Source organism: Carassius gibelio, chromosome B19 (genome assembly GCF_023724105.1).
Source record: "Carassius gibelio isolate Cgi1373 ecotype wild population from Czech Republic chromosome B19, carGib1.2-hapl.c, whole genome shotgun sequence".
NCBI lineage: Eukaryota > Metazoa > Chordata > Actinopteri > Cypriniformes > Cyprinidae > Carassius > Carassius gibelio.
The window spans coordinates 17420307-17444214 of record NC_068414.1 but is presented as its reverse complement, the minus strand read 5'-3'; the positions used below and the strand labels follow the sequence as shown (position 1 = coordinate 17444214).

The window sequence follows — 23908 nt, the reverse complement described above, 5'->3', positions numbered from 1 at the left end:
TGTCAAAAGCACTGAAAAGCATATAAAACCTAAATATTTTACATGCATGTACAAATGCACTGTATATAAAATGTACAAATATTTTTTAATCGTTTTAGGCTAATTAATTACTGAATATATGTGTATATATATCAATAATCAATAATGTGAAGTAAATACATTCCACATTTCAAGTGTGCACCACTTTACTCAATCCTAAACCTTACAGAATTAAAATGAAAGAAAATATGTCAAAACCATTACTTAATCATTTATGTATATGTGTGAGAGAGACCTTTATGATTGTGTGTGTTCATTTAAATCACTGTTCATTGTAGATGCATGGAAAAGATTATCCTTCAAAATGGATCCTTTTGAATTTCACAGACAAAAGAAACTCGAAACAATGAGGGTGAGTAAATGAAGTCGAACTAATCATGTAAAAGTGTACAGATACAGATGCTGCAGTGTCGTGAACTTCATTAGAGGACTCTAGAGCTGTCTAGAGCTGTCTAAAAGGTCCAAAAAAGGACACCCATAGCTGTCATATTAGGTCATTAATATATTGTCTTAAATTCCACTGTAACACAGTGGAGATGATGTATCACACACATAAAGTGTGGTCTGGTACATGTGCTTTATCCTCAAAGCTGAGCATATCTGACCCGCACTCTACAATAGATCAAAGAGGATATATATCTCTCTCTCGCTTGCTGTTAGATCCAGATGCTTGTAAGGATGGAGGGAAATGGATCTTACACGAAAGCCTTATAAAGCAACACATCACAGATCTGCACTCTCTTAGAGTGTCCTAGGTTTCTCCCAATTCTCCACTGCAGGTGTTCCTGTCGGCGCAGAGCCTAGAACCCAAGCGTTTACCTACGGATCCTTCCGGACAAAGACCTATAAGCTGTGATGTTCCTTAACTCAGGTCCATAGAAATATCTTGGCACTCCTTTATCCCTTGGACCAAGAAAGAGTGTCATTGCCCAGTTGATCTCCAATTTGGAAAATTTGCAACCATGGGTCTTATTACCGCATCGATGCGGCCAGCATGTGGATGTTTTTGTCTTTTGGGAGGGGGGGGGGGGTGTTTTGGATTAATGACCGTCCACGCACAACTTAAACCAGATCTTCCCTATCCACACAAATTTCCTCGCCTGCGGAGCGTTGGGAGCTGGGCCTGTTGTTTTTTCTCATTGCATGGTAACTTATCTTTGCTGTAGTGTTCACAGTAGCCACAGCTGTTTGACTTGGACCTGGCCGGCAGGTTAAATGAACAGGGTTCAGAATAAGTGAAGATGTATCAGGTTCCCCTGTGCCGGTCTGATGCGAGGAAACGCAGGGTGGACCGACCTTTCATCACTGTGCGTGGGATCTCTGCCACGGGATGACTGATTTAACGCTCTGATCCAAACTCTGAAGACTGACCTTAAATAACCTTTGACTGCATCATAAATCATAGCAATCGACTGAAAACTGCCAACTGTTTGATGCTTATAGCATACGAATGGTGAAACAATGTAAATGTTAAATGTTAGCATTTTTAATAATTGTAAAATGAGAGCAATAACATGTTTTCCTGATTTGATTTTTTCACACCTATGAATGATGGTCCACAACTACATGATGTAGGCTACTATTTATATTTCCAGTGCAACTCTTGGTGGAAAATATGCTTAAATAAAGAGCTAGTTAAAAGTGAATTGTGTCATTTCGGCACCATACAACATAATTTTACAGTGCCACAGTGTTTTCCATCAGTTCATCAATGCCAACTCATTTATAGTCGTCTATGAATAATTAGGTAAAAATGTATGTTCCCTTTGTTTACTTTGGTTGATTAAGATTAACTAACAATGAAATATACTTATAATTTATTAGGCAATCTTAATGTCAATAACATTATTTACTAGTTATTATAAAAATCAAAAGTTGTAGCTGTTAATGTTATTTAATGTACTGGAGCTAACATGAACTAACAATAAACAGATTTTTTATTAACTAACATTAACAAATCATTATTGTAACCAGTGTATTCTTTATAATTAGTTCATATTAGTTCATAATGAAACGCTGGTTTGCCAGACCTGAAATGTTGACACATATATTTTTTTAAGGTAATCTCTTGGCAAGCACAGATCCCAGATCTTTGTTATTTCATTTATTTATTTTGACCATAAATGCATGATTTATTTATGTATTTGTATTTATTTATTTCCAGTGTGGCAGTGAATGTCCTAAATGAGCTGCAGAGGTTGGCTGTAGCGTGTGCAGTAGTGCAGGTGGTCCTCCGGCGGAGGCAGGGAGTGTTTGGGAGCGCCCTGGAATGACAGGAATCTCATGGAGTGTGTATACAGGTGGGCTGGGAAACAAGGCGAGATTGGATCAGACCGTTAATTGGGGAACCAAGTCCCCGACAGTAAACCAACAGCTGCACTTTGCATTCCGCTCTGAGGCTCAATCAGTGAGAACAGGCAGTAGAAGGCTCTGGAAACAATCTGCCTGGGTCTGTGTGTCGCCATCATTTGGACAAACTTGATAACAATCATTTCCCCCTCAGTGTTGCACTGCAAACCTGCTGCCAAGGACTATTCTGGAGGTTGCTTTCTCCACTTCTAAAGATTAATGAGCACACATCGCCACAAATACATGATGTAGTCCTCTCAAGATAAATCAATAAAATTATGATAAGCTGTCCTCTTGAATCCCAAACATTAAACACTCAGCTGGTGCCAAACAGTTAAACTAATGCGCTATCACTTCTCACTTGCAAGTCTTGGATTGTGGTCCCGAATGGAAAAATCGCATTCGTTGTGCACATGTTTGTGTTTTCAGTCAAAAGGAAGTTACTGCCAAATTTTGTGCATGATGTGAGAACTGGTTTTAAAGTGTGAAAAATATTAAATTTAATCAAATTAAATCAACATTCCCCCCTCTGTTTTGATTAAATGTATTTCTAATTCAATTTTAGAGTATGAGTCCTTAATCCCAAATGTGGAGTTTTCTCTTTTAATGAGCAGAAAAGTGTTAACTGTGCTTTATGATTTTGGCTCTACAAAACCCATTTTCTGTGTAAGCACATGTATGATTTATATTGAACATTTTATGCAGAATGAACCAATAAGGAATATTCCAGGCTTGGCAACCCAAGATTATCTGGGTTAAACTAGGTTAACTCAGCATGCTTCAAAACTATACCAAAACTCAATAACAATAACTATGAATTAATATCAAATTAAATAAATAAAAAAGGATGTGATTTAGTCATGAGGTTCATTCTATGCATCATTCTATCCCCTCTTTTAACTAGCTTCAGCTGATTTGGATTTGCATACATTATTGATGCAGTTTGTGTAAGTTTGGATTGTGTCAGTTCATGTTCTGTGAACCAGTACATTATTATGCAGATATGCACAAAAACAGTTATACAGCACATTTACTGTTTTCCGTCATGTTGTTTGTAGCAAATGTTTTTGAATATTTTTTACTTTTAATGTATTTACCTTTACGAATTTTTTATTTATTGAAAATTGAATTCATTTTTTGTGGATTGGTCATATTGTTGAGTTAATTTAATTTCACACAGGCATCATAACACCTACTTTAGCGTTCTGATCTAAAAGCCAGTGTGTATGTTTCACAGCAGTTATAAAAACAAGGAAAATCTTACTTTTCTGTTATAAAATATTTTCTTACTTGTACTCATAATTCCATAATAATTGGAGTTCTTCTCCAGACTGTTCTGAGGATTATATTCGTGACTTGTGGTTTTAATGCTCCAGGTGTGAAGTCACATTTTACGCTGTTAGTTTCAGTTCCTGGCCCAGATCTTCTGCAGTAAAAGTGACTGTTGTGCCAATAAATAAGATTCTAAATGGCTAAAACAGCTGTCAGTCAAGGTCCCCTGCCAGTTTATTGGAGGGTTTGTGGTTTCCTGCATTTCGTCATCCTGTATCATCCGGCCATATCCTTAAGATTCAGAAGAGTTTCCTGAGCCCTCGCCGAATACTAAGAGTATGTGATATTATGATTAAACCACATCATTGGATTGGTCTGAACAGCTATTATTAAATCTGTCTCAATGCATAATCCTCATAATTCCAGCAGGTTCAAACACATACAGTACAGTGGAATAAAAGAATGTGAAAGAACACAGAAAGCATTTCTAATGATTTATAAAGGTGTGTAATTCCAATAGATATTCCCAACCATTGTGAGCTTTTTGAGCGATTTGAATTCAAATTTGCGTCTAATTATTTAAATATACGTATGTAACAGTTGCAGATTTTTCACAGATGGCCTTTTTTAATGTGCCCCAGATGCATCACGACCTGGCCTTGACCCAAACGGTTTGCAGAAACTGACAAATTCAGAGCAGGCGTATCCGTAGTCATTTTACTCTCTAGACATGTCTTTCACTGACGCAGAGAGCTGCAGTCTCTATAAAAATGCCAACGTTTCATTACCTGCGTAACCGTCACTTTTGTTCCTCGATGAAAGACAAAGAAAAGACTGGGCTGGAAAATAACAACAGTCACGAGGTGTACGGGGTATCCTACCTCAGTGAACAACATCCATCAACACCTACAGTTGCGCTGAAAATTACCCTAAATCACTTTTTGGAAGGAGGCTGAGCAGACACTCAGGCCCTGTGTGGAAAACTCTTCAGTTGGCTGTGTTGTTCTTGGCATGGCATGGAGAAATGACAACATTACCCTTCCTGCTAAAGGAAAGTCATTCCCTGTGGGGTCAAGGTAGAAGGTTCATTCAGGATCAAACAGTAACATGGGCCAGAGGTACTCCAAAACAACTCTTTAATTTTTTGAAGAAAAAACAAAACAAAACCTTCCTCTTGCAATGCACGCACTGGCTGCAAAATTTCTAGATGCTCAGGAGAACAATATAAAGCTACATCATTACTTTAATGCAAGGAAGAAATTTGATTATTTTGTGCTCTGTGCAAATAAAACTGTGCCCGAAGAGTTGTGCTTCAAGACAATTTCTCTGGGCAACATTTGTCTGTAACAACAAGAATTAAACTTCCTGAATTAAATGGCCGTTCATGATTTCGTTTCTTTTTTTTATCTTCCACAAGGAAAGTCATACAGGTTTGGAACAGCATGAGGGTGTATTTGGGTGAACTGTCCTTTAAAGGGATAATTCATCAAAACTAATATATATATATATATATATATATATATATATATATATATATATATATATATATATATATATATATATATATTGAAAACTCTGAAAATTGAAAACTGTCATTATATACTCACCATCATGTTTTTTTTTTTTTTTTACATTTTTATTATTATATTTTTTTCCTTGTGTAAAACAAGATATTTTGGAAAAATATCTGAGTTTTATTTAATGAACTTTTTTTATGTTGTTGTTTTGGACTCCTTTAACATACTTTTATGAAGAAAGTTGACATTTTCAGAATAACTTCTGTGTTTCACATAAGAAAATTACAACATCTAGGTTTGGGAAAATAAATATATATATATATATATATATATATATATATATATATATATATATATATATATATATATATATATATATATACACACACACACACACACACACATATTTTTTTTTTTTTATATATATTTTTTAATTACCCTAATTTTGTCCCAAACAGAGAATAAGATATAAGAATAAGATCTTGCTTTAGAAGGACATGAAGCTGAATAATTTTTTTTAGGTAAACTGTCCTATAAAGGGATCGGTCACCCAAAAATGAAAATTCGGTCATCATTTAACTAACACATTGTTGTTCCAAATACATATGAAGAAATTCTGACATATGTTGGTAACCAAACAGTTTTGGTTCCCATTGACTTCCATTATATTTTTTCTCCAATTAAGGCAAAGCAGTGGGAGCTGCAACTGTTTGGCTGTCAACATTCTACAAAATATCTTCTTTTTGCTCCAAAGAAGAAAGAAATCATACAAATTTGGAACAACATAAGGGTGAGTAAATATTTTTGGGTGGACCATCCCTTTTACGATCCTACTTCTTTCCACAGTATTCGAAGTAGTTGGAGAGATAGAAACATCATTCCAACAGCAAATCAACAAACTCGTACAAAAAGCTACATTTGTTTGGAAAGACAAATACAAAAACGTCTTGCTTGTTTACCTGCGTGTGTGTCTGTGCTCAGCTTTGTTTGTGATATGTGGTGTATTTTTCATACCTAAGTCATGTTTGTCTTGATTTGTGTTTATTTGCTCGTGTTTTTATTGATTTGTCTGTTTGGGGCCGCTTCTGACGGGCCATATTCATCATGCGTTGTTTAGACACGGCTGTGATCAGTGCAGCTGGGTGCTTGGCAGGATTTGAGGGGTCATAAATATATTTCCCATTCATTTCGTAAAGCCACGAATTGTTTCCCCAAGGGGATCGTTCTTCGTCTCACTTTGATCACAGTATATCATACACAAACATCTAAATCGGACGGCTAATCAAAAACGTCTTCCACAGAGGGAAAATGCATGGCTGGCTTTGACCACAACTGAAAACAAATCCACTTAGCCTGGGTTTTGCCTATGTGTCGAGGGAACGGCAAAGCCACAAATCAAAAGAGTCCAAACTTCTGCAGCTATCGAATCACCAGCTGCTCTCATATATGAGCAAAGACGTTCGAGAAGTTGGCCGACTGGATAAAGTGCCAGTCCAGAAATTAAGATGCTCACTCACGTGGTCTTCACAGAAACGCCAAACCATAATATTAGTTATTCAACATGGCTTTCCTTAACATTCACATCACATAGTCCTCTTCAACCTTTGGTAAGATTTCCATTAAAAACTTTTTTTGTTGTTGTTGTGAAATTCATTGAGCAGGTTTGTTGTGAAAAAAGAAAAATTCAAAACTGAAATACCTAACATTTGTTTATTTACAATGCAAATAAAAGATAGGTTTAAGAACTGCATCATAAACTTAAACAGGAAAAAAAAGTAAGAAAAATATGCCATATGTAATGTTGCATATATACATTTTGAACACTACCATACAAAAGCTTGGGTCAGTAAGATTTATATATTTATTTATTTTATATAAATTCATACTTTTTCAATATGTCATTAAATTGATCACAAAAATGTGAGTAAAGACTAATGTTACAAGAGATACTAAGCTTTGGCCTCACAGGAATAAATTACATTTTAATATATATTAAAAAAAAAAAAAAAAACACTATTTTAAATTGTAATAACATCAAAATATCACTGTCTTTATTGTAATTGTTTTTATCAAATAAATGCAAACTTGGTGAACATAAGAGACTTCTATTAAAACATCAACAACAATCTTACCAAACCCAATTTTTTGAAGTGCAGTGTAATGTTTTTTTTTTTTTTTTAATAACTCATTTTATTAAAATCATTTGCAGTCCTGAAGTACTCAAGAAAAGATTCTTATAATAGTTCGACTTTTATTCTATTATCCTTCGAAATTAAATGTTTATCAGTATGCCATGTCATATTCAATCCGTTTCAATCCAAAGTACCCACACTGTAAAAAATAAAAAAATAAAAATCATGAACAGAAAAATCATTATAATTATAATTCATCACTTAATCAAAAAATAAGCTACAATTACCGGCATCATTTGTTTCTTTACAAACAGACTGAGATAACACTTATTCTGTGCTGTCACATATCATATCAATGTGTTTTTAATTAAAGGTACTTTATATCAAAATCTGTATGTAAATACAGTAGCAAACAGTTAGGGCAAAAATTAAAACAGTGCAAAAATCCTCTCAAAGGCACTCGTGTGGAATGTTTACAACATTCAAGCTTGCATTTAATTACAATGTCAAAAAAGGATGAAATACATAGTCTCTTGAAAACTGTGGCCACCTTGGACTATTATTTAGACTACTCTTCAAAGTCCAGTGCCACTGGGGGCTGAGCTCTGGTTTGCAACCCTGTGAGCATCTGTTTCACAGACCAAAAACAAACCCTAACCACTCAGAATGAAATAACACAACGCGGCCCAGTACTAGTTGTTAACAGCCTTCGGAGTACCAACATTGATTCCTGAGGAAATTGGCAGGTTGTGACCGGCTGGAGTGCGGGCATCATAAATGCGCGTGCTCAGAGCTCTGGTCGCTGTCGTGACTGTCGTCCTCATTGCTGGGCGAACCCATGGCATGGTGCAGACCGACCATTGGGGAGAACTCAGAAGGCAAGAGAGTTCCTTTCTTTACGTTCACCAGTTCTTTCTCCCGCGCAGCAGCTCCCTGCTGACCTCCCTTCACTCGCTTCCACTTCATCCGTCTGTTCTGGAACCACACCTTGACCTGCAGGCAAGAGAAATACTGTTAAAGCACTCATATCAAGTATATAGAAGGCAAACAGGATGGAGAGTTTTATTATAAATGTAAATATAAGTAAGCAGAATGAAAATGGAATGAAAAGAAAAAAACATGCAACTGTTCTTAGCCTTGTTTTAAATAGCACATTTTATTTTCTCAATATTAATTTCCCAAAAACTTATCAAACAGTGTTTTTTTGGTATCATTGATACACTATTAAATATTTTGTCAATATTTTTAATTCAATTTTAATTTTAGTTAACGATTTTAGTCAAACCAATTTTGTTGTGTTTTTTCTTCATAGTTTTTATAAAAAAATGTTTTAGTTATTTTATTACTTAAACTAAAATAAAAAATTTAAATGTTGCCTCTGCAATTAGCATTTTTTAATACTTTATTTATTTTTGTTAAAAATAAAATATAATCGGAGGTATTTCTAGAAATATAAGATTTCTGAATATAAAATGAAATTAGACATATTTTGTACAGTTATAAATAAATTAACAAATTCATTGACTTTAATTTAGGCTTTAATTCAATGTATTATTTAAGTAAACTGAAGAATCATAATAAATAACATTGTATGTATTCATATATTTCGATATTTATTTGCATTTATTCAATATGAAACATCTTTATTTTAATGTTTTATCTGAAAACTGTGTAATGGACATATTATGTGCTGTTGTATGGCAAAATTAAAATGTTTTTAAACAATTCTAAAAAATTATTAAACAATTCTAATAAGTTGAGGTAAAAATTTATTTTGCATAATTTACAGTAGGTAAAGATTTTAGTCATTTTGTTTTCCGCAGCTTCAAGAGTCAATAGTTATATTTTGCTAAAATCTTCCAAAACCTGTATAATATTAAGTATACCTGTAAGAATAAGTATGAACAAATAAATGGTGAATACCATCTATAATTCAAGAAAAACAAATCAATCAATAAGTGTCGTTTGCTCATTAGGCGACAACATTTTTGGCCAAGCTATTATACAGAAGTCAATTACACACAGTGTTTATGGGACTTTATTGGTCTCCTAGCAACACAGGCGTCCAAGATCTGCATCAGGGAAACTCAACGCCACTTTGTGGGAACGTGTGTTAGACGTGTGTTATGGCACTTTCCAGAAAGAGGAGTTTTGGCACGTAGACCCCCACTCTAAAACCACCATCACACCCTCTGTATCAGAACCCCCCTCATACTGCGAGCGTGTATCAGATCAGATGAGTGACAGATTTAAAGCTTTCTCTCAATGACTTCTGCCAACACAGCACTCAGATCCCACACGTATAGACCACATACGTTAACCAAGTATATGTGCTTTGTGGCTCCTTCATATCTGCTTTTAATCTTTAAATGAACTGTGCATCCGGTGGACTCTTGTGTTTTTCTTCTGGAGCAGATTTCTGGGAAGTTTGGTGGATCAGCGATATGATTGGCTCTGTGGGGGCTAGCATTGGCTCTCTAGGCTATTTCCACCTGGTCAGTTATGTGCTGATGCAAAACTCCTGGTCGCCCGTTGGCCCATGCTCCAGGTCCTGACTTGACAGTTTGCTCTGTATTTGTGTCTCCTCTGGGATGATCAAGCTGCTGCCTAAAACGGGTCGATCGGATCTGGACCGAGTGGTGGCGCCTCACCCCCCACTTTTGGCTTGACAGCGGGACTATTTCAGGCTGACGGGGTTATTTTAGGAAGAGCAGCGCAGGTATTTTAGAGAGAGCTCTTAAATGAGTCGGCAGATTTCCTTACATGACAAAAACATTTAGATGAGGTGTGGGAACTTTTTTGCAACTCTTCACACTTATAACTACGGGATTTATGGAACTGTGCTACCATATTTCAGTTTTTTTTATTTCAAAACAACATGCATTTTTAAATGCATTCAAAGGGGTGTATGTGGAATAAATGTAAATATAAATTCAACAGAGCAAAGGTGCACAGAAAGGGTTGATTTTCAGACTTTCAGATTTGAGATCAACCCACGTCCACAGATTTATTGGATCTGTGCTGAGAGCCATCGTCGGAAAGGAAGCAATTGTGTGGAGGAGTAGGAAGAGAAAGGGGAATAAAAGAATAATGCAAATCCTAAGTGAGTAGCTGTACAGTAAAGCTTCTTTTTAGGTCAAGACTCATCTGGAAGCATCCTGAACTCTGGAATGGCTGTGTGGGACGTGTGGGTCATTTTGAAGAAAGCGCCAAAAATCAGTATCTACCGTAGATCTACAGTGAATTTCAACTATTGTCTAATTTTGAATATATTTAAAGAATAATATGCAAAACTGGGGGCTAGTTTTTACTCCAATGAGTAAAAGTGAGTAAATGTAAGTTATGAGGCTCTGCGCAATGATGTATATAATAAGAAGACTTTTTAAGATAGAAGAATATATGTATGGGGGGTGCTACAACATAATTATTTAAACATTTTGTGACAATGTTCCCCAATAACAGGGCATGTTTTACAGTTGTCACAATGGAGTCTGTAATTAAAAAGCTACTATTAACTTTGCAGCAAAGTAAAAATAGCCAAATTCTGATATACATACACAAAACAAACAGACATTAAGTAATTGATAGATTTCTTAAAAACTTGGGTAACACTTTATTTTAAAGACCAATTCTCCCTATTAACTAGCATGCAAAATACTAGCATACTGGCTGTTTATTAGTACTTATAAAGCACATATTAATACTTTATTCTGCATGATCATATTATAGATCTCTTAATCCTACTCCATACCAAACTTAACAACTAATTTACAAACTATTAATGAACAGCTAATTAGAAGTTTATTGACACAAAACTCATAGTTAATGGTAAGTTAATAGTGAAGACTGGAGCTTAAAAAATTGTGAAGAAAATGGATTAAAAAATGACTTTTTACTCTAAATGTTTATAGTAACTGAGATACTGTATACCTTTGTGACAACTAGCCCCGGTCTCCTTCATATGATTTTTCTGCCATTATTTTTCATTGCAATTAATTGGAAGCCTCTGTATTAATATAATATTCAATAAAAATGTGCTCACGGGGACTCTGGATCATGTCCCGCTCCTGCTGTCCCTCTCTCTCTCTCTCTCTCTGTCCCTTTCCCTCTGTCTTATCTAATAAAAATAATAAAAGAGAGAGAGAGAATCCCTCCCTCAATCCTAACAAATTGACTGAACCCCTCGACACAGAGCCCTGTGTAAAACACGTCACTCACTTCTAATGTAAAACATATTTCTAGGGAACCTTTACTATATAATATTTTGAGATTCATATCTGTAAATCAGGTCATATTTTTTAATTTGTTGAAAATTACCAACATTAAGAATGGCATTCATCGCTTTATACGACTTTATACACTTTAAGTGAAGTCAGTATTTATGTAAAGGCTTTTTTCACCCGTCAAGCGAAGGAATATTTTGAAGTGCCAGTGTTATGTCTGTTGGTGGCATGTGAAAACAGACTTAGCATTGAACGTACTTGTCTCTCTGTGAGGTCAAGGTTGACAGCGATTTCGTAACGTCTGAGCCGTGTCAGATAGTTGTGGTGAGCGAATTCTGATTCCAGTTCTCGAATCTGTTCCTTGGTGAAGGCTGTGCGCTCCTTCCTAGGTTTACTGCTCACGTCTGACTTATAGCTCCCATCCTGGGAATCTGAAATGAAAAACAGATCACTTTCCAGACGCTGTAAATGCATAGAAAAAGAAAACGAGAAAGGAAAAAAAAAACGTTAAGGGAAAGCAAACGGGTGAAAAAATAAGATGGTGTGATAAACTGCAGGGCTCTGAAATAAAATAAACGAACAAAAATAAAAATGAAAGCGGAACAATTTGGCCTGCCAATCACCCTCTATTATGGCGATACGGCTCTGGTGTTTTTAGCAGGCGGAGAAGGGCCAGAGAACGGAGCACATGCTCTCAAATCAGGCTTCGTTCACACTCTCCAACAATCAGATCAATTTACTCTTTATTTTCCACACACGTCTCCTTTAACAGAATACATGAAGCTTTCCCAGGGAACATTTATGATTGGTCCAAGAATCATCAAAATTCAACTCTTTAAGTGTTGATTGAAGCATGTTCTGCAATATATATTTAGTTACAATAACAAATAAAATGTTATGAAGATGTGTCTATATTACTGGGGGAAAAAACAGGAATCTATAGGGTATAAAATCAGAGTTTTATTCCCTAATTTTTTAATTCATTAAATACTAAATTTAAAAATATTTTTTTTTTTTTTCTGCCCGAAGAGATTCTTTAAAACAACATTGAAACTGAATAGATTGGAATGAGCAAAGTATGTAAATTCTTAAGTAAGTTTTATAATTTGTTTTTGCAATTGGATAAAGCAATTATTAAAAAGTACTTTATTTGGCAGCATCTAAATTAACTGATTTTATTCAAATCAAGAATATAATTTAATGTCCCTAAATCAACCTAAATGCATTAGGTTTTTTCCAACCACACTCAACTCAAGGGATTGATCAGTCTGAAAAAGGTTTTTAAGGGTAATAAATCACAGGTCACCACAGTGTATCCATATGTGAATAGCAACCAAAAACATTCACAATATTACACCATGCCATTTATTTTAAATACATTTTCTTTTACTATTAGTAAACTACTGTGAGTTTGAAATTCATATGCAGCCTTTTTCTTTTCTTTTGTTACCCCACTAATTTTTCCCTGTCAAAATGTTTACTTTTATAATATTTAGAATGAAGAGTGTAATACACTTAAACGGTGTAATGCAAAACAATCAGTTAAAATGTAGTTAATAGACTGAGAGACTTTGAAACAACATTACAAAAAAAAAACACGATTTAAAGGAAAATATGTTTCCAATGAATATCTTTTAGCTTGGCATTCAGGGACGGGTGTGATTTAGATGTCCAATTTTTGGCTCCTTTGAATCCGTCATAAAAATACAACTGCTATAGAAATCCAAGGTTTTTATAGAACACAAGATTATGGGCTTTAAAAGGCATATTTCATATCCAACATCACTTTTGGGAATAATCTCTAATCTGTTCAGCCTATCGCTGCAACATCTCGATATCTGACACGGCTCAAAATGGAAACCACACTGGCTTTGATAACTGCCAACAGACTGGAGGAAATTGGATTTGGTATAAAGGCACAGCAAGTGCCAACAGGAGCCTTCTGGAAATTTCTACCACCATTGGACCGATCCATCAGTATGCCATAAATTACAGGCACCTGGATAATAAGATTCAACATATAGACCCCCTTCACAGCATGACTAAACAGACAGAAAAATATCTTAGCTGTACAGAATAAGCTAGGGTAATTCAGTTCATCTACTGTAAAAGTGAAAAAAGTGAACAAAATCTTCTTCTTTTTTCACAGCGGTGACTTTTTTCCTGTAGACATTCACTCTGATTCCACTTTATACGACAAAATCTGTGTAATCTTGCAAATAAAAAAATAAGTTGCTTTTTCTGCACCGCAGTTTTAAAGACTGCATGGCACTGTCAAACAACGACCAGGTGTGACATTTTCTATTGTTCTTGAATTTTAAGGTCACGTTTTATATAAAAATTGTCCAGCTGCAGCTCTAACTGTTTTTCCCAGCCGTAAATGGTGCGTATGTGTTTGGGGTGTCTAAAGCGCAGCTGCGGGCAACGTGAACATTTAACGGCGGCTTTCACCTGTGGTCTATTAAAGACCTGAGGGTAAATGCCAGAGTGACTTGCACCTCTGAGACTGATGAGAGAAAGAAACAGGGCAGCCCCACAGCTCCAGGCCCTGCCACTAAAACACTGCTGTGCCGGATTCTGCTCCTGTTTTTTGTTCAGTCAACCTTAAATTTATTCTCAGGCAGCATTTTCTCTACTAAGAAATAGCAAGCTGCTTTTGACCATATTAATAACTACTGCTCAGTTTGACTTATGTGTAAAGTTTGCACACTTTTCTACATGGTTCATAGATGGATTAGAGCGGTTTGTGTGTGTGTGTGTGTGTGTGTGTGTGTGTGTGTGTTGATCTGATCTCAATGTCAAAAGTTAATCACACTTTTCTGCTTATTTCTTTTCTAGCAGACGACAGTTGTATTAAATTATTCTTAGCATAAAGTTAAATACACAGTGAAATTTTTTTTTTTTTATATGATTTACGTTGAAACGATTTCTATTCAGAAACTGCAAGTTCATTTAACAAATTCCAAACAAATGACAAGTAACACATTAAATTAAATGTGAAACTTTGAAGTTAAAAAAACACAGAAAAACAGAAATGAAATTTTCTTGCAAACTCCAAAAAAATCCATTTTTACAGTGCAGTACAAATAAAATCCATTTAGTACATATAGAATGATTTTTGTTTAAAAGTGTCTTGATATGGAAAACTCTTAAATGCTATTTGAAATGTAAATTTCAGTTAAGTTCTTGAAATCTCTGATAATTATTTTCCTAATTTATATCATTTTATTTATGTCAAAATATAAAGGTACACAATTTTTTTTCAATTCTTACTGAAAATTGCAAAATAACCTATTAAAACAAATCTAAGCTATATTCTAAATAATACATTACACTGAACATATAATTTGGTGCATGGATGAATTTCACCTAACTATTTATTAAAACATATTATCAAAATTAAATTCCAAATCCAGTCCCAATGACAGAGAATAGACAAAACAACAAATATCACTTAAACTGAATTATTATTATTTTTTTTTAATGATAAATAACACATAAACCGAATGCTATATTACTAAATAAAGCAAAAGTCTTTTACTTGTGCTATTCTAAATAAATCTGATGAGTAATAAAAGAGACAATATTCAGTTCTCAAGCCACGGAAAAAAATTTGAATTATTTATACTGCAATAATTGAACAAAAATCAAGATAAAAAAATAAAATCAAGTTCACAATGCCTTTTCTACTGAACGCATATGTACATGGAAGAAAACCTTTTGAGCTGTGTACCTGAACTGTCACTCTTCCCTTTGCTATTCCGTCGCTCCGGCTCAACGGGGGACATGGTCTGTCTCCCGTATTCTCCGGTCACACATGATGCCCTAGCAGGGTCACTTCCAGAGAGTGCTGGGTTACCAGCGCAGAGGCCCTGAGAGCCGCACAGTTCTGGAGCCGCGGCGTCAGGGTGCGGCAGGCAGAGGCCGTGGCGCTCGCTGTCAATCGAGGGCATCTGTGGCACGTGCCAGGAAGGCTGATGCTGCGAGAGGTGTGGATGCTGCGGAGCAGGGTGAACTCTGTGATGGGGTCCTCCGAAGCCGCTCTCCTCCCCCACGTAGCTGCAGGGTGGCGAGGGTCCCGGGAGGTCGGGGTAGGAGACGTGGTCGGAGCGGCCGTGCAGGGCCAGGGAGGACTGGGTGAACGCCGGGTGCAAGGCTTGGGACGGGGCATGCGGGCTCCGAAGGCATCCGAACAGAGAGTGATCCATGTCTCTTTAGTATCTACAAATCCACTTAACTCCGTGAGCAGGAAATCACACAGTCTCGCACCCGTGGCTACCGTAGTCCAGGCGAAAGGAAGAGGGAGCGGACAGCGATGAAAGGCAAGGCCTCTGGTAATCCTGAGCATGCAGCCCCGTTGCCAGGCCGAAAAAGAGGGTAAACACACACAGCCTGCAAGAGGAAGCTCGGGTGACAGACGGGAGAGAGAGAGAGAGAAAGAGAGGGAGAGGGAAAGACTTAGCCGTCTGGGCCCGACTGGATGCAGTGCTTCTGGAGAAGTGGAGTTGGAGCGAGGGAACGAGGGAGGGGGGGTTGAACGGAGGTGCTGGAGGAATGGATGTTATATATATAGGGCGTAACATGAGAGGGAGGTTGGGTCGAAGGCTCCTCGCTACTGACCACATGCATACGATCTTCCTCCAGAACAGCAAGGTACAATAAATCTGAGCCCAGCCAACTAGTTCCGGCCCCGCGAAAACTGGGGTACGATATTTTGGACCCGGGCTATCCGATACCACAGACACTTTTCTAAGAAATAAGTTGTGACCAAAAAGTGAGCTTGGAATGGACCGAAGAGGTTATGGGGGGTCTTAGGGGTGGGACGGTGAATGGGGTGAGGGGTTTTGGGGTACTATCTGGTGTCTGCTTGTATGCATGTTTATCCACATTGCCAACATCCTTCGGACTATGAATAGGATCATTTTCCAATAAAACAACTGCAAAAGTGACAATATTTGATATAACAGCTTAACTGCATGAGAGACACGTTAAGTTTGCACGGCTAAAAATGGCTTATATTTTGAATAAAATCTGTTAAAAGAGCAATCATATGAATTTTGATTTAAATTCATTAACATGACTAATCAAATTCGATACTGACAGTCTGTCTACCCTGCAGTATTTCAGAAATCTATAACTAATCCAAATGGCAAGCAGGCAAGCTGTTTCAGACACAAAACGAGAAGCAGATTTCTATAAATCTCTGTAGCAATAGTTACGCTGGAGTGTTGCTGGTCACTCGCATTAAAAATATCATTGAGAACACAGATGCTGTTCATTCTCATGTGTATTTCTCAGATGGAAAACCATAATTCTCTCCCAGAAGGCTCCATGAAACTGAAGACTTGAAAGAGCGTTTTTGCCTGTCACAAATGTGTTTGGTTTTGAGGCATGAAAACTCATTTAATGACCGAAGCTGACAGTACAGGAAAAGTACATATTTTAATGAACATGTTACTGAAAACAAAAACTATTTTATTGACATTTAACTCAGTTTTCATACTGCAAAAAAAAAAAAATCAGAACAGTCAAATGAATGTTTTTGGTCAGAGCAGCAATTCATTATTATTTTTTATTTTTTTTTTATGTTTAATTTCACTTTATAGATTTCAACCACAATGAAATAACAACTCACAGCAATGCAGAGATCATAAAGGATCTCGTTTTTTTTTATGTGGTGGAAACTTGCTGAAGAAAGTGTTGCCCATGAATGCACTGTAATTACAAAAATGCGGGATTTTTTTTTTTGAAAACTCCTTTCAATGTCTAAAAAAGCTATTAAAATACAGTCTTGTGGCAATTTCATTGTTTATCATTTCAGAGTATTTTTTTTTTGCAACCCGTGTCCATGATTACTTAAGCTGTACATTTAATTAAAAATAAAAGCCATTGGAATTTTTCAGTGGATAACAAGAATTCTTTTATCCCAGTTTTACTCAATCCAGAACTCGCTTGGACTGGAAATGTAACACTTTTATGATCGGTGTAGCTCAGCTGGTTTAAAAACATAATAATAATAATAAATCAAATAAAAAGTAGTGGTAGACTTTCCACCCAGCAGTTTTAACTTGAAAGGCAACAGTATATTAAAAAACGAAGACATTAGCAGTTTCTGTTTTCGATTCACTAACGTATGTATTAGTAACAGTAACAGTAACTTATGTATTATGTGAAGTTTTCTTTACATTCAGCACTGTCTCTACATTTAGATGCCTGAGGTGAACCGAACACGCACATGATCCTGAACCCAGAGAGGAAATTAGGTTCATTTTGAGGGGAAATGACTTTAGCAGACCACCAAAAATCCGATGTGGGTGTTGCTGCTCGGCTCAGAGCGACTGCTATGTCCAGTGGTCCTGTATTAAGCTACAAAAGAAAATATAGTGTTTATTTAACAAATTAGGCCAATTAGTCGTTATGTAAAGTAATCTCCGAGAATGGCCCCCGGGTGCGTATTAATGTTCATATGATTTGGGTTGCGCCATGTCATTGCCCCCAGGCCTCTGAGCGGTTATGTGAGTCTGCTGTCTTTCGTTCCTCATTCTCTCTCTCTCTGCGGGTCCAAGGCTTAAGCCCCCATAATAGCTAACTGCTAATTTGACAGTTCCCCTGGGAAAAGGGATTTTCTGCAGGTGAGTCCTCTCACCTGGTGGTCAATCGTCGAATGTGTGTGTGACACAAGGTTGAGCTTGTCTGACAGGCTAATGCTTATTAGATTTCGTTGGATTTTGAAGAGGCCTCTCCAGCCTGTCGGAGTCAATCAGACATGTGCGAGAGGAAACCCAGACAGATGATTGTTAAAATAGAGCAACGATGCTTTCCAATATTTTGTTGTTGTTGTTGTTGTGGAAGATAATTGGGAGTTTGAGTGATATAATATATGAGACTTCTAGTTATTTAGTGTCATGTATTTTATTAAGTTATTTGTAGATTGCATCAGTTTGTCATACTATACATGGTAATTTTCGTGTCACTCTGTTCGGTTCATTTTAAAACGCTTTCTATTTTTAAAAGGCCCCGTGACGTTCATTAGCTGAGTGGAAAAGGAGCTCAGAGACGAAACCACTAACTCTGGTATCTGTTAATGCCAGACCTCAGACAGACATTTCCAATAGGATACTCTAAGCGGCTTTAGTGTGTGTGCGCTGCTTTGTAATGAGAGGATGAAAGGAGTCAAAGGAGGAGGAAGTGATGCGTTTCATATTAACACACAAAGACTGAGAAACTATAGAGTCTTCAAAAATCCCTGCTACGCTTGAGTCACTTCATAAGAGACTGTTTAGGAGCTTTACTGCTATTAAAAATAAAATAAAAAATGCTGTCATCTGATCCAACAAAATCCATTCTTCAACACTTTGATATTCTTTTTAGTTATTATTGGACTTATTCAACATTTGTTTGTTTGTGCGTATGACAATAACTGAATATCTAAAATAAATACTATTATAGATAAAAGATTATTCGGTCCCTTCATTCATAAACACAAAATTAGTAAATGGCCAAAAAATAGCAAATGTTGGTTCGTAAAAGTAAAAGTAAATCTTGAAATAGATATCAAATACATATGCAACTGAAGATCATTTTTAAATGTTTGTTTAAATGAACACAAAAGCACAATAAAACATGATGTATTATAATGATGAAAATATATTATAGAATACTTTAAATAAAATTTAAATGCAGTTTTATGTGTATTTACAAGACAGAAAATGTGACTACATTTTATAATAGAATGGTGTAAGGAGCCAGATTTCTTTCAATTTAAATTCCATTAATATTTTGTAAATATTAAATATTAAAGGTGCTGTATGTAGGATTGACACTGAGTGGTTGAACTAGATATTGTAGTCCAAATTCAAAAAAAATAAAAAAAAATAAAAATGTTCACCTGGCCCCTCCTCCTCAGACTTGACACACGCAGGTTGCCAAAATACAACTGGGTAAACTTGCAGTGGGCGGGTTTCACAAACCAAAAAAACACAGACATTCTGGGCCAGAACACATATTTTCAAAGGAGAATAACTGACTGTAGCATTGTTTTTCAGATATATATGTTAACTTAGCATGTTTCTTAAATATCTGCAAACATATCATGGCATTTTTATGCTCGAGTCAAAATATTACATACAGCACATTTAAAAATGTAAATATATTCAAAGAATTTAAATGCGCATACAGAGAAATATCAGTCAAGATCAAGATTCACTACATTTTAGCAAGATTACTTTCCTGACATTTATGTTATGTAACGTTTAATATTTTAATTTCTATCTATTCTTTTATTTTTACATACTGTTTAAACAATAAATAAAATCCAGCTGCTTCAACTTACATTTTTAAGAATAATTAAACTGGCAGTACAAGTTATTTTGATTTAAATTACGTATGAATTGTTGGGGAAAAAAATCAGCTGAAATAGTTGAATAACTTATATATATATTCCACCAACCCATTTATTATTTATTAAACCATGAGTTTTGATTTGCCATTTAGATACCGAACCTGTTACTGATGAATTTGCTATGGCCACTGTGCTACAAGAATTACGATCTAAAAATTTAAATTAAGCATGAAAAAAAGGGTATCCAATCAGAGTTGATCTGAAACTCACTGTGTTTTAAAGAGCCTGAAATGCACATAACATGTGAGGGTATGTGTTTCCTCAGCCAGACTATCTGATTGAGCCTGTAGAGTCAATGGGTCTGCACTCATGACATGCAATGCCTTTTAAAACTGAATTTGTTTCTGGTGGCCACAGAGAAAGAATAGTGGCATATGTTAGCAACTGAAAATGAAAAAAGAAAAACTATTCCAGCTTTGCTCTCTACCTCCAGAGCGACACATTGTTCTAATATTAGAATAATTCTGAAAAGTGAAGTTGACATCCTATGATTTAATGGCTTCCCTTCTCCTATTAAATTCTTCATGCAATGGCCCAGATCCTAAACTAGATTTTACTTTGCCTATGGGTTTTGTATCACTATAACATTTTTTTTTTCTTCATCTCCAAACATTTTTAGTCACAGAATTGACTCTAATGATTTTCATACATATGACTTTAACAGGCGCAATCTCAGATTTTTCCTTGCTGGGATTCTGCTGCCACGGCATCAATCTCTATTCAAGGTTATGTGCCTTGATCATTCTTGTTCATTACTAAAATCCAGCCACCAGGACTCTTTAGCAAACCATGAAGGACACATTACCTCACTGCTCTTCCACAGGGAGTTTTCCTTGGAGATTTACTGACTTAGGATTTGCTTGTTAAAAAATCTACTAACTGTGAAGGACAATCACTGTCACACTACTGATTATTAGGCCCGGAGCTATTATGAATATTTTTGTTATAATTTGACATTCACTGTAAAAATGAAAAAAAAAAAATGTAAAAGCACTTTTTTAGGTCCCTCAGCCAGCCTGGGAAATTTTTTATTCCACACACTAAATAAAAACAAAAACAAGGTCATTGCAACTTTTTATCCCACAATTCTGACTTTTTCTTGGCGGGGCCGAGAGCCATGGGGACGGAACGAGGCCGGTGGACTGATTGGGAAATGACACCTGGAGTGACACCTGCTCCACTAGCCGGTTTCGCGTCCCACGGAGGACATCGGAAGGATACAAAAGAGGATCGACGACAGTGAAAGACGAGAGAGGACCAGGCCTGGACTTTTTATCGTGTGTTTTGGTTTTGTTTGTGCGCGACTGTCATCCGCGAGGGAAAAAAAGTTGCAATTCTGAGAAATAAGGTAGAATTGTGAGATATTAACTTGCAATTCTGAGAATTAAAGTCGAAATTGCTTGATATAAACTTACAACAAAAATTGTGAGATTTAAACTTGAAATTTGGAGAAATTAAGTAGGATTGCGAGACATAAATTCACAATTACAATTATAAAGTCAGAATTGCTTGATATAAACTCAGAACAAGAATTGTGAGATTTTAACTTGAAATTCTGAGAAATAAAGTTAGAATTTCGAGATATTAATTTGCAATTCTGAAAAATAAAGTAGAATTGCTTGATATAAAATTACAACAAGAATTGTGAGATTTAAACTTCCAATTCTGAGAAATAAAGTTGCAATTCTGAGAAATAAAGTCGTAATTGCGAGATATAAACTCACAACAATAATTGTGAGGTTTAAACTTGCAATTTGGAGAAATAAAGTAGGATTGCAAGATACAGTATAAACTCACAAATGCAGTTATAAAGTCAGAATTGCTTGATATAAACTCACAACAAGAATTGTGAGATTTAAACTTGAAATTCTGAGAAATAAAGTTAGAATTTCGAGATATTAATTTGCAATTCTGAGAAATAAAGTAGAATTGCTTGATATAAACTCACAACTAGAATTGTGAGATTTAAACTTGCAATTTGGAGAAATAAAGTTAGAATTTCGAGATATTAATTTGCAATTCTGAGAAATAAAGTAGAATTGCTTGATATAAAATTACAACAAGAATTGTGAGATTTAAACTTCCAATTCTGAGAAATAAAGTTACAATTCTGAGAAATAAAGTCGTAATTGTGAGATATAAACTCACAACAATAATTGTGAGGTTTAAACTTGCAATTTGGAGAAATAAAGTAGGATTGCAAGATACAGTATAAACTCACAAATGCAGTTATAAAGTCAGAATTGCTTGATATAAAATCACAACAAAAATTGTGAGATTTAAACTTACAATTCTGAGAAATAAAGTCGTAATTGCGAGATATAAACTCACAACAATAATTGTGAGGTTTAAACTTGCAATTTGGATACATAAAGTAGGACTGCGAGATATAAACTCACAATTGCAATTATAAAATCAGAATTGTTTGATATGAACTCACAACAAGAATTGTGAGATTTAAACTTGCAATTCAGAGAAATAAAGTTAGAATTGCGAGATATGAATTTGATATAAAATTACAACAAGAATTGTGAAATTTAAACTTACAATTCTGAGAAATCAAGTTGAAATTCTGATAAATAAAGTAGAATCGCGAGATATAAACTCACAATTGCAGTTATAAAGTAAGAATTGCTTAATATAAACTCACAACAAGAATTGTGAAATTTAAACTTGCAATTCTGAGAAATAAAGTCGTAATTCTGAGAAATAAAGTAGAATTGTGAGATTTAAATTCGCCATTCTGAGAAATAAAGTCAGAATTGCTTGATAAAAAATCACAACAAGAATTGTGAGATTTAAACTTGAAATTTGGAGAAATAAAGTTAGAATTGTGAGATATAAACTCACAACAATAATTGTGAGATTTAAACTAGCAATTCTGAGAAATAAAGTTAGAATTGTGAGATATGAATTTGCAATTCTGAGACATAAAGTCAGAATTGTGAGATTTAAAATCACAACAAGAATTGTGAGATTTAAACTTGCAATTCTGAGAAATAAAGTTAGAATTGTGAGATTTAAACTTGCAATTCGTAGAAATAGAGTTAGAATTGCTTGATATAAAATCACAACAAGAATTGTGAGATTTAAACTCGCAATTCTGAGAAATAAAGTCATAATTCTGAGAAATAAAGTAGAATTGCGAGATATAAACTCACAATTGCAAGTTATAAAGTCAGAATTGCTTGCAATTGTGAGAAAAAAGTCAGAATTGTGAGATATATATCACAATTCTGACTTTATATAACTTTATACAATTTGTAACTCGCAATTATGAGTTTATATCAAAATTCTAAGTAAAAAAGTCAAAATTGTAAGATACAACGTCACAATTACCTCATTTTTGTTTTTATTCCATGGCATAAACGAGCTTCCATAATTCAGTTTCACGTGATCCCTCAGAAATCATTCTAATATAATAATTTGCTCAAGAAACATTTCTTTTTACTATCAATTTTGAAAGCAGTTGTGTTGGATAATATTTTGTAAACTCTGGAAACTGAAAAACTGTGATACAGTACATTTCAGGATTCCTTGATGAATAGAAAGCTCAAAAGAACAGTGTTTAACTGAAATAGAAATGTTTATGACTGGTATAACGTTGTTAATATTATAAATGTCTTCACTGCCACCATTTTCCATCCTATGCTCAATAAAAATCTAATTCTTAAAAAATAAATAGATAAATAAGAAAAAAATATTTCATGTACCATAAATGTTTCCTTAATGATGGGGTTACTGAAGCACAAATTATAGGAAGCTCAAATGGTGCGTCAAGCATCTTTTCATTTTTACTGTGTGGACTGTGTAAATTAACGGGGAAACACTTTGATTGTTAGACCTTTTTTCAGGCTTCGAAGAACATTCAGCCTAGAACAAATTTCTAGTCCAACTATTATTTATAAATATTTAACAAAAACAAACTGTGTTTAAATGTTTCAAACCAGAACAAAATGTCTTCCATGGAAATCG

At 35.2% G+C, this 23908-nt stretch overlaps 1 protein-coding gene across 1 annotated transcript; it reads right to left on the bottom strand.

Moving 5' to 3' along the window:
* Positions 1 to 7212: 7212 nt before the first annotated feature.
* meox2b (mesenchyme homeobox 2b) lies at positions 7213 to 16050 on the bottom strand. Its single transcript, XM_052584921.1, has 3 exons — positions 15266 to 16050; positions 11791 to 11963; positions 7213 to 8302 (listed from the first exon to the last, which is right to left on the bottom strand). The coding sequence occupies exons 1-3, from the start codon at positions 15738 to 15740 to the stop codon at positions 8081 to 8083; spliced, it is 870 nt and encodes a 289-aa protein (XP_052440881.1). The 5' UTR covers positions 15741 to 16050; the 3' UTR covers positions 7213 to 8080.
* Positions 16051 to 23908: the final 7858 nt, after the last annotated feature.